The sequence below is a fragment of the Hypanus sabinus genome, chromosome 4 (assembly GCF_030144855.1).
Source record: "Hypanus sabinus isolate sHypSab1 chromosome 4, sHypSab1.hap1, whole genome shotgun sequence".
NCBI classification, from domain to species: Eukaryota; Metazoa; Chordata; class Chondrichthyes; order Myliobatiformes; family Dasyatidae; genus Hypanus; species Hypanus sabinus.
The window spans coordinates 16,467,771-16,484,090 of NC_082709.1; the positions used below are offsets into that span (position 1 = coordinate 16,467,771).

The 16,320-nt window shown below is 40.1% G+C and overlaps 1 protein-coding gene across 2 annotated transcripts in view; it reads left to right on the forward strand.

Moving 5' to 3' along the window:
* Positions 1 to 2,886, forward strand: part of LOC132392520 (CD302 antigen-like) — a 35,180-nt gene extending 32,294 nt beyond the window's left edge. For both annotated transcript variants that reach the window (XM_059966472.1, XM_059966471.1), the window contains exon 6: positions 2,283 to 2,886. In XM_059966472.1, the coding sequence (XP_059822455.1) occupies positions 2,283 to 2,482 (200 nt within the window). In that variant the 3' untranslated portion in view covers positions 2,483 to 2,886. The remainder of the gene's footprint in view (positions 1 to 2,282) is intronic.
* The last annotated feature ends 13,434 nt before the right edge of the window (positions 2,887 to 16,320 follow it).

Consider the following 16,320-nt stretch of genomic DNA (forward strand, 5'->3'; position numbering starts at 1 on the left):
GTCCCTAACTTAGAACTACCTAGGCTTTACCAATAGCCCTCTATTTTTCTAAGCTCCATGTACCTAACCAGGAGTCTCTTAATAGACCCTATCGTTTCTGCCTCCACCACTGCCACCAGCAGCCAATTCCACACACTCACCACTCTCTGCATAAAAAAAACTTATCCTGACATCTCCTCTGTACCTACTTCCAAGCACCTTAAAACTATGCCCTTTTGTGCTAGCCATTTCAGCCCTGAGGAAAAGCCTCTGACTATCCATGCGATCAATGCTTCTTATAATTTTGTACACCTCTATCAGGTAATGTCTCATCCTCTGTCACTCCAAGGAGAAAAGGCCAGGCTCACTCAACCCATTCTCATAAGGCATGCTCCCCAATCCAGGCAACATCCTTGTAAATCTCCTCTGCACCCTTTCTATGGTTTCCATGTCCTTCCTGTAGTGAGGCGGCAAGAATTGAGCACAGTACTCCAAGAGGAGTCTGACCAGGGTCCTATATAGCTGTAACATTACCTCTCGGCTCTTAAACTCAGTCCCACAATTGATGGAGGCCAATACACCATATGCCTTCTTAACCACAGAGTCAACCTGCACAACTGCTTTGAGTGTCCTGTGGACTCAGACCCCAGGATCCCACTGATCCTCCACACTGCCAAGAGTCTTACCATTAATACTATATTCTGCCATCATATTTGACCTACCAAAATGAACCACCTCACACTTAGTCCTGACGAAGGGTCTTGGCCCAAAACGTCGACAGCGCTTCTCGCTATAGATGCTGCCTGGCCTGCTGTGTTCCACCAGCATTTTGTGTGTGTTGTTGTCACCTCACACTTACCTGGTTTGAACTCCATCTGCCACTTCTCAGCCCAGTATTGCATCCTGTCAATGTCCTGTTGTAAACTCTGACAGCCCTCCATACTATCCACAATACCCCCAACCTATGTGTCATCAGCAAATTTACTAACCCATCCCTCCACTTCCTCATCCAGGTCATTTATAAAAGTCACAAAGAGTAGGAGTCCCAGAACAGGTCCCTGAGGCACACCACTTCTCACCGGCCTCCATGCAGAATATGACCCGTCTACAACCACTCTTTGCCTTCTGCGAACAAACCAGTTTGGGATCCACAAAGCAATGTCCCCTTGGATCCCATGCCTCCTTACTTTATCAATAAGCCTTGCATGGGGTATCTTTTCAAATGCCTTGCTAAAATCCATATACACAACATCTACGGCTCTACCTTCAGCAATGTGTTTAGTCACATCTTTAAAAAATTCAATCAGGCTCGTAAGGCACGACCTGCCTTTGACAAAGCCATGCTGACTATTCCTAATCATATTATGCTTCTCCAAGTGTTCATAAATCCTGCTTCTCAGGATCTTCCCTATCAACTTACCAACCACTGAAGTAAGAATCACTGGCCTATAATATCCTGGCTATCTCTACTCCCTTTCTTGAATAAGGGAACAACATCTGCAACCCTCCAATCCTCCAGAATCTCTCCCGTCCTCACTGATTATGCAAAGATCATTGCCAGAAGCTCAGCAATCTCCTCCCTCTCTTCAGTAGCCTGGGGAAATCCCATCCAGTCCCGGTGATTTATCCAACTTGATGCTTTCCAAAAGCTCCAGCACATCCTCTTCCTTAATATCTACATTCTCAAGCTTTTCAGTCCACTGCAAGTTATCCCTACAATCGCCAAGATCCTTTTCTGTAGTGAATACTGAAGCAAAGTATTCATTAAGTACCTCTGCTCTCTCCTCCAGTTCCATACACACTTTTCCACTGTCTCACTTGAATACACACTTTTACACTGTCACAGGGTATTTATTTATATCTAACATCTTTTTGGAGCAGATTTGCTTTCACATTGCAAATGCTGTCCTTTTTTACATAGTATATCCATGTAATCTTAAGGAATGCATGACATTTCATTATTTCATATGGCTTTTAAAAATAGAAACCTGAATAGGCAAGTTATCTTTTTGGCTCTGTGACATTCAATGAAATCATTGCTGATGTGATCTATCTGCTTTTACCTGTGTTTGTCCCATATCGTTCGTACTTGGCCCAAAACATCAATAATTCCTTCCCCCACAGATGCTGCTCGACCTGCTGAGCTCCTCCATCATTTTTATATATTGTCCTTTAATTATCGTTGATTAACAATCACGTAATAATGATAACACAATCTTATCCTCTTGGATCAGAGAGACTATTAAAATGTTGTTTTCTCTTTCGACCTGAACTTTTTCCAATATCTCTCTTTCTTTTTGCAGATGGCAAAAATATCTTACCAACAGTATTAGTCATCACAGTTGCATTGATTTTGATGGTCATTTCACTAGTTACATGGTATGCGTACAAAAAGAAATATCTCTGTGCGAATGGATTTAGTTCTATTCTGTACAATGCAGCGGATCAAATTACAGACAACAGCATATTGGTAGAGAATGAAGAAAGGGAATATGAAGCATAGCCTTTTAATCAGATGTGGTATTAAATATAAATTGTACAATAAATGATGAAACATGTTGCAGTGGTTAATGTTTTGAAAGAGTTTTTATATGACTTTTTTTTGTAATTTCAAACTGGTTTCGCAAAGCTTACCAAATGTTACCATTTAAACCTGCAAAAAAAATGCAGTTTATGTAAAATCTATTTTAAAAAGTAATTAACTCAATAATTTAGCAAGTTTAGGATTTTTTGTTATGAGTTAACTATGAATGGAAAGTATTAAGAATGTGAAACAGCATGTGATTCATTCTAGTTATTTGTTCTGCATGGGGTTCTGCTATTAAGGTCAGTCATTTCAATTAATTTTGAAGATTATTGATATATTTTTTACTGTTTTTGACCTAATTAAAATGATTGTTCAAAATATATACCCATTGTAGTTTTTTTTGTTTAATGTTCTAAAGAAATTCTGGCTATTATAAAGCTCTGCACTACAATTCTTCAGAGGAAGATATTTACTGATCTGGTTTACTGATGTTTTCTGATCTTTGTGATTCTTGATCATCAGCAATGTGATTGACTTTTTAATTGCTCACTGAAAAATCCCTCCCATCCTCCATTACCCACCCTGACCATTTACCTCTTCTCACCTGCCTATTACTTCCCCCTAGGTCCCCTGTTTCTCTAGCTTTTGACCTTTCCCACCCACCCGGCTTCGCCTATCATCCAGCTAGCCTCCTTCCCCTCCACCCCCACTTTTTTTTTATCCTGGCATCTTTTCCCTTCCTTCTCAGTCCTGAAGAAGGGTCTCAGCCTGAATCATTAACTATCTATTTACTTTCATGGATGCTGCCTGACCTGCTGAATTCATCCAGAATTTTGCAGTGTTGCTCTCTGAAATGGCCCAGTAAGCCTTTCAATTATATTAAAAGTATTATGTAGCATTAATTCAACCCTACAGTTCAGACACCACAGAGTCACTCCGAGTCTAGTTGATCTTGTGAGATTCTCTTTGTGAAAGCCACCTGAAAACTTGCACATTGTATCTCATGGGCAGAAGAAATCCATCAGATATATGAGAGTCCTTAACATTGATTTCAAATCCCAACAAGTCACATGTTATCAGATTAAATGTGGGCAATGAATCCTTGTCATTGCTACTTATAATTGGCAATCCTCCATATTAAACAACATTTAGAAGAAGCACAGTTACACAGTGCAAAATGCATTCTGGGTGGGGGATTTTAGTGTCACTTCCAATGACTCAAAAGTAAATTTCATTTAGCAGGTGTTTGCTCCTTTACATTTTTTTTACATCCTTTTATATATTCAGCTGCAAAATCCAAATAACCTCATTTTAACATGCCTTCCCACTTGTCTTATTTACCAGCAAATTTGGATACTTCAACTCTGCCATTCTTCCAATCATTAATAAAGATAAAGTGGTCAGGGATTGATCCTTGGGGCACTCCACTGAGAAAGTCTTGCTTATTCCAATACTGCTCTTGGGTGGACATGTATGGGAGTCCTTTGAAATTATCACACTTCGAAGTTTTTCAAAATGCTATTCAATTAATACCATACCTGTTTGTTTTTTTTTACAAAGCTTTGCAGAAGATTGCTATGAATTATTTAGGCTGCTGTACAAACCAGTCACACCTGCTTTAAAACGGTATCATCTTGATTACATTACTCCTCTTCATTCTTCATACCAAAGTGCAATCCTTCATATTAAATTTAATCTCACCACTTTACATCTTTCTGAAATTCTTGTTGAAACATAAATGTTATCTCTGATGTATTGGGATGTATGGGTAGCTTCTATTGAGGGGGCTTGTGTCCATTCTGAGGCAGCTCACTTACTTTTGGTTCCCATCAGGCAATCAGGTCTCAGCTGAGGCTCCAAGGAATGGTTCATCACTTCAATGCGCAGGCTAAACCTGTGAGGATCGTCAGCAGACTTCATACTCCAGTAAGATAAGGATATGCCTGTCCTAGCAGGCAAAGTTAGCTCCAGTGGACTGGGTGGATGAAATCAACAGTGAGGTCCAATAATCAGGAAGGCAGTTCTACAATGCTTTATGGACTGAAGGGCATAATAAGGCACAGAAGAATTCATTGCTATTTACAGTAACCAAGGAAGACCCCAGTTGTGATGACTACTTGTAGCACAGGACCTTGAATTCTGAGGTCAAGAGAATGGAATTGCCCCTATGCAATGGCTTTTCCACTTTAAAAATACTATTTTGCAGTTTTCTAAAATGCATTTCACTAAAATCTGCACAAATCTAACTTATCATCAGATACAATGGACAACTAATCATTAATTGGATCACATTTATATCATTGTATAGACATATGCAATCTGAAGAAAATTTTGAATAAATCCGCCAGTTTCAGTGTTCTTTCTAAAATCAAGGCCAGGGGCAAAATGGCACTTCCCCAAAATGAAGCTGCGTCAAACCTTTAGAATGCATTCTTACAGATAGAAATTGGTGCAGATTCACTTCTGGCAAACCTCCAGGCTTCACACTTCAGGAGAAACACTTTGACCTTTTTGACTATGTTATAACAAGGCCCAATGCAAGCTTAAAGAATAACACCTCATCTTCTTTCTGAACACAAGGCAGCCTATAAAACGTATTAGTGGCAAATTAGTTTATTATTGCCAAATGTACCAAGGTACAACAAAAAAACAAAGTTCAAAGTAAATTTTATTATCAACGTACAAATATATTAGCATATACAACCCTGACATTCATTTTCTTGAGGGCATACTCAATTTATAGAATTATATCCATACCAGAATCAATGAAAGACTACACAACTGGACAGCGTTCAACCAGAGTGGAGAACACAACAAACTGTGCAAATACAAGAAGGGACAATAAGAACAAAGAAATAAGCAAGAAATATTGAGAACATGGGATGAAGAGTTCTTGAAAGTGAGTCCACTGGTTGTGGGAACATTTCAATGATGAGGCCAGTGAAGTTGAGTGAAGTTATCTCCTTTGGTTTAAGAGCCTGATGGTTGAGGGGGAGTAACAGTTCTTGAACCTGGTGGTGTGACTTATTATCTGAATGGTGGCCGATTAGGAAAAGGGGAGGTGCAACGAGACCTGGGTGTCATTGTACACCAGTCATTGAAAGTGGGCATGTAGGTACAGCAGGTGGTGAAAAAGGCAAATGGTATGTTGGCATTCATAGCAAGAGGATTCAAGTACAGGAGCAGGGAGGTTCTACTGCAGTTGTACAATGCCTCGGTGAGACCACAGCTGGAGTATTGTGTGCAGTTTTGGTCCCCTAATCTGAGGAAAGACATTCGTGCCATAGAGGGAGTACAAAGAAGGTTCACCAGATTGATTCCTGGGATAGCAGGACTTTCATATGAAGAAAGACTGGATCGACTAGGCTTATACTCGCTGGAATTTAGAAGATTGAGGGGGGATCTTATTGAAATGTTTAAAATTCTAAAGGGATTGGACAGGCTAGATGCAGGAAGATTGTTACCGATCTTGGGGGAGTCCAGAACGAGGGGTCACAGTTTAAGGATAAAAGAGAAGCCTTTTAGGACTGAGATGAGGAAAAACTTCTTCACACAGAAAGTGGTGAATCTGTGGAATTCTCTGCCACAGGAAACAGTTGAGGCCAGTTCATTGGCTATATTTAAGAGGGAGTTAGATATAGCCCTTGTGGCTAAAGGGATCAGGGGGTATGGAGAGAAAGCAGGTACAGGGTTCTGAGTTGGATGATCAGCCATGATCACACTGAATGGTGGAGCAGGCTCAAAGGGCCGAATGGCCTACTCCTGCACCTATTTTCTATGTTTCTATAAGTCTTGAGGCTCTTATAGCTTCTTCCTGACAGTAGCAGCAAAAAGAGAGCAAGTCCTGGGTGTTGGTAGTCCTTGATGATGGATGCTGCTTTCCTGCAACAGCATTTCATGTAGATGTGCTCAGTGGTTGGGAGGGCTTTACCTGTGATGGGCTGGGCCATATCCACTATTTTTTGTAGGACTTACCATTCAAGCAGATTGGTGTTTCCATACCAGGCTCTGATGCAGACAGTCAATATGCTGTCCGCTACATATCCATTGAAGTTTGTCAAAGTTTTAGATGTCATGCCGAATCTCCACAAACTCCTAAAGAAGTAGAGGTTATACCATGCCTTCTTCATACAGATTAGTAGTGCATTGAGTTAGTGCAAGTTAAAACAATAACAATGCAGAACAAAGTGTTACAGTCACTGAGAAAGTGCAGTACAGACAGACAATAAGATACAAGATGATAACAAGTTACTGTAGGTTGTGAGGTCTAGATACCAAACATGAGAAAGTCTGCAGATTCTGGAAATCCAAAGCAACACACACAAAAAGCAGGAGGAACTCAGAAGGTTAGATAGCCTCTATGGAAAAGAGTAGACTTTCAATGGTTTGAGCCATGATCCTTCTTCAGGATTGTGAAGGAAGGGGGAGGATACCAGAATAAAATGTAGGGGGGGGGGGGGAAGCAAGAGGCTAGCTGGAAGGTGATAGGTGAAGCCAGGTGGTTGAGAAAAGTCAAGGGCTGTGAGAATAAAAAATCTGATAGGAGAGGAGAGGAACAATAGGAGAAAGGGACGGAGAAGAGGACACAGGGAGAAGTAATATGCAGGTGAGAAGAACTAAAAGGTCAGAGTGGTGAATAGAGGAGTGGGGGGGGGGGATTTTTTGACTGGAAGGAGAAATTGATATTCACACCATCAGATTGGAGGGTACCCAGATGGAGTATAACTGTTCAGTGGTCTTACAACAATGGCATAGAAGTTGTACTTGAGCCTGATGGTATGTGCTTTAAGGCTTTGTATTTTCTGCCCAGTGAAAGGGGAGAGAAGAGGGGATCTCTGGGTGGGTGGAGTCTCTGGTTAAGCTGGCTGCTTTATTGAGGCAATGAGAAGTGTAAACAGAATCCATGGAAGGGAGGCTGGTTTCAATGATGTGCAGAGCTATGTCCACAACCCTCTACATCTTTAGAGAGCTCATTTTTCAACTGGGATCAGGACTGACTATTTCTGCCTACTATCAGGTTGGTTCAGGATTTTTCACCCCTTTATTTTGTATAGTTTTTACTACAGTACCACAGCCTTACCATTAGAAACACTTCACACAAAGGTTAATCTGATCTTAAATGCCCTGTTAATTGGTATAAAACACACAGAAAGGACAAAGCAGGCCCTCTTAACTGATACATTAAGTCATCCACCTTCAACCTATTAGATTCATTATTCCACCCACCCACCTCTAGCACCTTCTCTGCCACTTAAACAAACTTGTGGTTAGCCCAACGCTTTACAGTACCAGCGACACAGGTTCAATTTCTGCTGCTGTCTGTAAGGAGTTTGTACGTCCTCCCTGTGACTGCATAGGTTTCCTCCAGTTGCTCCAGTTCCCTCCCACATTCCAAAGATGTACTGGTTAGTAGGTTAGCTGGTCTTCAAAAATTGTCCTGTGATTAGGCTAGGTTTAAATCAGGGGATTGCTGGGTGGCACGGCTTGAAGGGCCAATTCAGCACTGTATCTCAACAAAATTAACAATATAAAATAAAATAAAAACATTTTTAGAGAGTCATAACCATAGAATCATTGAGAAATACAGTAGAGAACAGGTCCTGTGGCCACCAGGTCTATGCCAATCATCAACCATCCCTTTACACTCATCCTACCTTAATCCCATTTCATTCTCATCAACCCCTCCCTATTCTGTACATCCTCATACCAGGGACAATTTACAGTGACTAGTTCACAGATTCTAATTCAAGTTTATTGTTGTTCAACTGTATACATGTATACCACTAAATAAAACAACATTCCTCCAGACCAGGGTGCATTGCACAGCACATATAACTCACATGCAACACATAAAGTAATATTATCACAAATAAATTAACAAATAATAAAATATATTCCAGAAGATTGACATTTAACATAAGGTGCATATATTACACAAGTTATAAGGTTAACAGTATAATGCCATTGGTGCTTCATAAGTGATGAAATTTGGGTGGTGGCGGGGAGTTCAATAGACTTACAGCTTGGGGAAGAAGCTGTTTCCCATCTTAACAGTCCTTACCTTAGTACTGTGATATCTCCTACTTGATGGTAGGGGGTCAAAAAGATTGTGAGATGGATAGGAGGAATCCTTGACAATGCTGTGTGATTTGGCAGAAAATTGCAGCGACCGGAGGAATCTCGTCGGGTCACAAAGGAGAATCTGTGAATGAAAAATAAACCTCAAGGTAGTATATGGTAACTTGGAATTCAACGGTTCCATTTAATGTCAGAGAATGAGTCCAGTATACAACCTGAAATCCTTACTCTTTGCAGACATCCATAAAAGCGAGAGAAAAAAAATATCAGAGAATGAATGACAGAGAAGACGATAGAAGTCTGAAGTGATTTAGCACTCAAAATATGATCTAGTATTAAAATATTCATAAATAACAGGCAGGATAGATAAAGAAAATTGGTTGATGTTGTGTACTTGGATCTTCAGGAGGCTTTTGACAAGGTGCCACACATGAGGCTACTTAATAAGCTATGAACCCATGGTATTACAGCAAAGATTCTAGCATGGATAAAGCATGGTTAATTGACAAGAGCAAAGATTGGGAATAAAGGGAGCCTTTTCTGGTTGGCTAACGGTGACTAGTGGTGTTCCACAGGGGCCTCTGTTGGGACCGATTCTTTTTATGTTGTATGTCAGTGGTTTGGATGATGGAATTGATGGTTTTGCTGCAACATTTGCAGACGATATGAAGAAAGGCGGAGGAGCAGGTAATTTTGAGGAAGTAGAGATGCTACAGAAGTACTTAGACAGATTAGGAGAATAGACAAAAAAATGGTAGATGGAATACAGTGCCGAGGAGAGTATGGTCATGTACTTCAGTTGACGAATTAAGACCATAAGACCATAAAGTCATAGGAGCAGAATTAGGCCATTCAGCACATTGAATCTGCTCCGCCATTCCATCATGGCTGATCCTGGATCCCACTCAATCCCATATACCTGCCTTCTCTCCATAACCTTTAATGCCCTGAGCAAACAGGAAATTATCAACTTCTGCCTTAAATATATACACGGACTTGGCCTCTACTGCAGTCTGTGGCAGAGCATTCCACAGATTAACTACTCTCTGGCTAAAATAATTCCTCCTTACCTCTGTTCTAAATGGTCACCCCTCAATTTTGAGGCTATGCCCTCCAGTTCTAGATATCCCCACCATAGGAAACATCCTTTCCACATCCACCTTATCTGGTCCTTTCATCATAGGGTAGGTTTCAATGAGGTCCGCCTACATTCTTCTAAATTCCATTGAGTGTAGGCCCAAAGCTGCCAAATACTCCAACTATGTTAACCCCTTCATTCCCATAATCATCCTCGTGAACCTCCTCTGGACTCTCTCCAATGACAACACTTTCTTTCTGAGATATGGGGACCAAAACTGTTGACAATACTCCAAGTGCGGCTTTGATTTGTATCTTACAAAGGCTCAGCATTATCTCCTTGCTTTTATATTCTATTCCCCTTGAAATAAATGCCAACATTGCATTTGTCTTCTTTACCACAGACTCAAATTGTAAATCAATCTTCTGGGAGTTTTGCACAAGGACTCCTAAGTCCCTCTCCACCTCTGATGTTTGAACTATCTCCCCATTTAGGTAATAGTCTGCAGCATTGTTTCTTTCATCAACATGCATACATTTCCCAACACTGTATTCCATCTGCCACTTTTTTGCCCATTCTTCCAATTTGTCCAAGTCCTGCTGCAATTGCATTGCTTCCTCAGCAGTACCCACCCCTCCACAAATTTTGCACTATTACAGATTCTCAGGTATGAAGTTGTCGCTGAATCGTGGCTGAAGGACGGTTGTAGTTGGTGTTATGTTCTTCATACATGCCGTGGGTTACTAAGAACAAACCATATTCTGGAAGGACATAACCAGAATTTTTATTTAACAGCAAGCAGCAAACACATTTTAACACTGTCACGCTTCTAGGTCATTCTGTCAGTTCTGCACATGCTCACAACTCGGTCCAATCATGTTCTGACACATGACATATGATATCACCACATCTTCCTTTGCTTAAAAAGAAAACAATTAGCAACATTAATCAAACCAAATACATAATTTAATATGTCTCTATCAGTCTCTCTGGGGGTTTATGAACATGATTAGACCTTCTAAGTGGTTCACATACTTCTTGTGTTTCATTGTTCTTTTAATGTTTTGTCTGGTCTGCATCAGTTAATGGTAACTCTGAGGTTGCTTGAGGTCTTTGCGAAGAAATCATAATTCATTCATTAACTGTGTAATCTCTTTTTTATGCTGAGACTTCATCATTTCAATAAAACTTCTCAATTCCTTCACTTGTGCTTTCACTTCTTCAATTGGATCCTGATTCTTGTCACTCTTTGGCGTCAGATCAGTATTGTACTGTACCGGCAAGTTTGGTAACAAAGGATGGGTCTGGGGTCTTTCTTTATGACTTTTTTCTACTTTTGCTGCATTAGAATCAAATTCTGTTCTCCCTCGCTCTTTCATCAAGTCACTGTATTCTGACTCTGTGTCACTGTCCAGGACAAAGACTTTTCACCAAATTCAGTTTCTCACAGGCAGATAAACCCAATATTGACAGTACATTCCTAGGCACGACCACAAATGAAAGCGTGTGAACCATATTTTTGTGTGATACTCTTGCCATACATGTTCCTTTAACTGGACGTACAAACAAGCTGGAGGAACTCAGCAGGTTGGGCAGCATCCGTGGAAATGGGCGGTCAATGTCGACTGCTCGTTTCCACGGATGCTGCCGGACCTGCTGAGTTCCTCCAGCTTGTTTGTACGTGTTGATTTGACCACAGCATCTGCAGTATACTTTGTGTTTCCTTTAACTGGAAAGTCTGCAATTGAATACCCAGTCACTTCTACATTTGTCTGATGTAACTTTGGTCTTGGCTTTAATGCATTAAAAGAACATTTACTTGTGCTCCAGTATCCAATTTAAACAGAATGTTTTGGTTTACTTGCAATGGCATAGTCCAGTCAGTCTTACTTTGTATATTTTCACAAAGCACGTTGATATAAAACTCCTCACATTCATTTTCAAGCACTGCATTAACTGTTTCATTTTGTTTCTACTTCTGCAACAGCATGAAAAATGATCAACCTTACCACAGTTGTTGCACATTTTCTGATACGCTGGATACTTTTTAGGTCGGTTCTCCCACCCAACGCGATCACAAAGATTTTTTCTTTCAAACGACGTCTTGCTCTCTGTCGGTTTCATAGTCACTTCATTATTTTTTCTAACATGTTCGCGGTTATTCACAGTGTGTACGCTGCAGTTCTCAATAAAAAGCTCTTTAGCCTGCGACTTTATGGTTTCCGAGGCTTTGCAGAGAATCAAAGCTTTTTCCAAATTTAAGTCTGGTTCTCTTAAGAGTCTTTCTCTCAGAGCATTATCCAGAATGCTGCAAACAATTCTGTCTTTAATGAGAGAGTCCGTCAGCTCTGCAAACTTGCAAGTTTTACTGTGGTTTCTTAATTCCGTAACAGATTGGTTAATCATTTGACTAGCTTTCTGCTTGCATGTAAAGAATTTATACCGTTCATACGTCACATTGCGCTTTGATATACAAAATGCTTCAAACTTGTTGATAATCACTTTTAGATTCCAATTATCTCCATTCTCAAAATCAAAATGGTCATATACCTCAATTGCGTTGTCCCCAATCACGTGGAGTAGGAACGCAGCTTTCATTTTTTCCGTTTTATTTTCTGCTCCGATCACCAATAAATAAATTTCAAAACACTGTATAAATCTTTTCCAGTTTTCAGCTACGTTCCCAGTCAGCTGAAGTGTCAATGGGGGTTGCAAAATTTCTGTTCTTAAAGCTTAAACAACGAAAAAGTTTGTGCTTTTTTTTGATTATCTTCACTTCTCCTGTGTTAACGAAACAAATTATTCTTCCAGACTGACTTCTGACACCATGTTGTGTTCTTGATATGTGCCGTGGGTTACTAAGAACAAACCATATTCTGGAAGAACATAACTAGAACTTTTATTTAGCAGCAAACAGCAACCATGTTTTAACACTGCCATGCTTCTAGATTATTCTGTCAGTTTTGCACATGCTCACAACTCGTTCTAATCATGTTCTGATACATGACACATGATATCACCACAGTTGGGAGCTAAATGTCCAAGGTTACATGTTGTATTGGATGGATAGGAAAGTAGGCAGAGGGAGTGGTGTGGCTCTGCTGGTAAAGAATGACATCAAATCAGTAGAAAGATATGACATAGGATTAGATGTTGAATCCTTGTGGGTTAGGTTAAGAAACTGCAAGGGTAAAAGGATCCTGATGGCAGTTATATACAGGCCTCCCAACAGTGGCTAGGATGTGGACAACAGATTACAACAGAAAATGGAAAAAGTGTGTCAAAATGGCAATGTTGTGATAGTCATAGGAGATTTCAATATGCAAGTTGATTGGAAAAATCATGTTGGAAATGAATCTCAAGAGAGTGAGTTTATTGAATGCCTACGAGATGGCTTTTTTGAGCAGTTTGTTGTTGAACCTACTAGGGGATTGGGTGTTAAGTAATGAAATAGAGGTGATTAGGAAGCTTAAGGTAGATGAACCCTTAGGAGGCAGTGATCACAAGATGATTGAGTTCAACTTGAAATATGAAAGGGAGAAAGTGAAGTTTGACATAGCAGTATTTCAGTGGAGTAAGAAAAATGACAGTGCTATGAGAGAGGAGTTGGCCAAAATAAATTGGAAGGAGACGCTGGCAGGGATGACAGCAGAGCATCAATAGTGTGAGTTTCTGGGAAAAATGAGTAAAGTGCAGGATGGATGTATTCCAAAAATGAAGAAATACTCAAATAGCAAAATAGTATAACCATGACTAACAAGAGAAGTCAAAGCTACAGTAAAAGCAAAAGAGAGGGCATACACCAAAGCAAAAATTAATGGGAAGACAGAGGATTGGGAAGCTTTTAATAACCCACAGAGTGCAACTAAAAGAATCATTAGGAGAACAAAGATGAAATATGAAAGCACGTCAAAGTGGTTAGTAAAAGCTTTTTCAGAGGAGGTTCACAAAGATGAATGAAAGGGTTATCATATGAGGAACTTTTGATAGCTCTGGGTCTGTACTCCCTGGACTTTAGAAGGATGAAGGGGGATCTCATTGAAACCTTTTGAATGTTGAAAGGCCTAAGAACAGATGTGGAAAGGATGTTTCCCATGGTGGGGGAGTCTAGGACAAGAGAGCACAGCTTCAGGATAGAGGAGCATCCATTTAAAACACAGATGTGGAGAAAGTTTCTTTAGCCAGAGGGTGGTGAATTTGTGGAATTTGTAATCACAGGCAGCTGTGGAGGTCAGGCAGATCATAATATGTTCTTAATTGGAAACAGCATAAAAAGTTATGTGGAGAAGGCCAGAGAGTGGGGCTGAGGAGGGGAAAAAAAGGATCAACCATGAATGAATGGTGGAGCAGACTCAATGGATCAAATGGCCTGATTCTGCTCCTGTATCTCATGGTCGAATGTACATATTTGTGACATACTTGATTAAGTGGCTGTCAATGTGTGTATATTCAACAGTCTAAAAAGAATCTCAAATATATAAAATGTATGGGGTTAATACTTCTTTTCACAGGATGTATAGAAACTGAAATCACACAATTAAAATGAGGGGTGGTTATTCAAGACAGGCATGAGATCTCTTCAGAGGCAGTGAATCGATGGAATTAATTGTCCTAAAGTGGACAATGGATGCTTAGTCACTGTGTACATATATTCACAACAAAGGTTGATAAAAATTTTACACGAGAAACAAAGGAAATAAAGTTACTGCAGAAAAATGACACTGGGGTAAAAGAAAAAAAATACCATAAATTTATCGGAGTGGAAGCAGTTGGCAGTTTCCTGTTCCTATTTATATTCTGAGGTAAACCTGACATCCTTTTCAGAGTTCTACTTTTTGCTATTACTTCAAAGTCCATATATTAAGAACTCAGAAGAGTACATTCCTTGCAACTTTCATTACATTTCTCAGTTTGTATGATTTATTAACTGAAATTATGATCAGGTTAAGATCATTTATAATGTGTATATCAAAAAAAATCTGAAGCAAAATGAATCCAATAAGATCAAATAACAGGTTTAATATCACTGGTACATTTCATGAAATTTGTTGTTTTGCAGCAGCAATACAGTGCAATTCATAATAATAAAAACACTATAAATTACGATTAGAAGTATACATGTAAAAAATTAAATAAATAGTGCTTAAATATAGGCTAAAAGAAAGTGAGGTAGATTCATTGTTCATTCAGAAATCTGATGGCGGAGAGGAAAAAGCTGTTCCTGAAATGTTGAGTGTGTGTCTTCAGGCTTCTCTACCTCCTTCTTGATGGTAGCAATGAGAAGAGGATATGTCCTGGTGGATGGGGATCCTGAATGAAGGAGGCATTGCATTTTGAAGGTGTCTCTTGATGCTGGAGAGGCTAGTGCCCATAATGGAGCTGGCTAAGTTTACAATTTCCTGCAGTTTTTTTTCTAATCCTGTGCAATGGCCACTCCATAGCAGAGAGATACAACCAGTACTCCACTGTAGATCTTGTAGAAATTTGTAAGAGTTTTTGATGATATACCAAATCTCTCCAAACTTCTAATGAAATATAGCCCCTATCTTGCCTTCCTTATAATTGTGGGCCTAAGGTAGATTATCAGAGATGCTTAAACCAGGAACTTGAAACTACTCACCTTTTCCATTGCTAGTCCCTCGATGAGGACTGTTGTGTGTTACTTCAACTTCCCCTTCATGAAGTCCACAATCAATTCCTTGGTCTGACTGATGTTGAGTGCAAGGTTGCTGTTGCAACACCACTCAACCGACTGATCTATCTCATTCCTGTATACCTCCTCATTGTCGTCTGAAATTCTACCAACAATGGTTGTGTCATCAGCAAATTTAGATAGCATTTGAGCTGTGCCTAGTCAAACAGCCGTGCGTGTAAAGAGAGTAGAGCAGTGAGCTAAGTACAATTCCTTGAGGTGCCCCAATATTGATCATTAGTGAGGAGGATATGTTACTTCTGATCTGCACATACTATGGTCTCCTGAAGAGAAGTCAAGGATCCGGACACTGAGGGAGGTGCAGAGGCTCAGGTTTTGGAGCTTGTTGATTAGAACTGAGGATATGATTGTATTGAATTCTAAGCTGCAATAAGTAATCTGTAGCCTGATGTAGGTAATGAAATTGTCCAGGTGATCTTAGGCCAAGTGGAGACTCAGTGAGATTGCATCTACTGTAGACCTATATGGTGATAGGCAAAATGCAATAACTCCAGATCCTTGCTTTGCCAGTTCAGTCTGATCCATGACCAACCACTCAAAGCACAGTAAATGTGAGTGACACTGGATGATAGCCATTCAGGCAGCTTACACTGCTCTTCTTGGGCACTGATATAATTGTTGTCCTTTTGAAGCAGGTGGGAACCTTTGACTGCAGAAATGAGAAATTGAAGATGTGCTTGAACACTCCTGCTAATTGGTTGGCACAGGTTTTCAGACCCCTACCAGATACACCATCAGGGTCTGACACCTTGTAAGAGTTCACCCTCTTGAAAGATGTTCTGAGGTTGACCTCCGAGACAAAGATTAGAGTTACCAGATGCTGCAGTGTAGTTTTATTCCCCCTTTCAAAGTGCACATAAAAGACATTGAGCTCATCTGGGAGTGAAGCATCACAGCCGCTCATGTTGGGTTTCGCTTTGAAGGAAGTAATGGCCTGCAAACTCT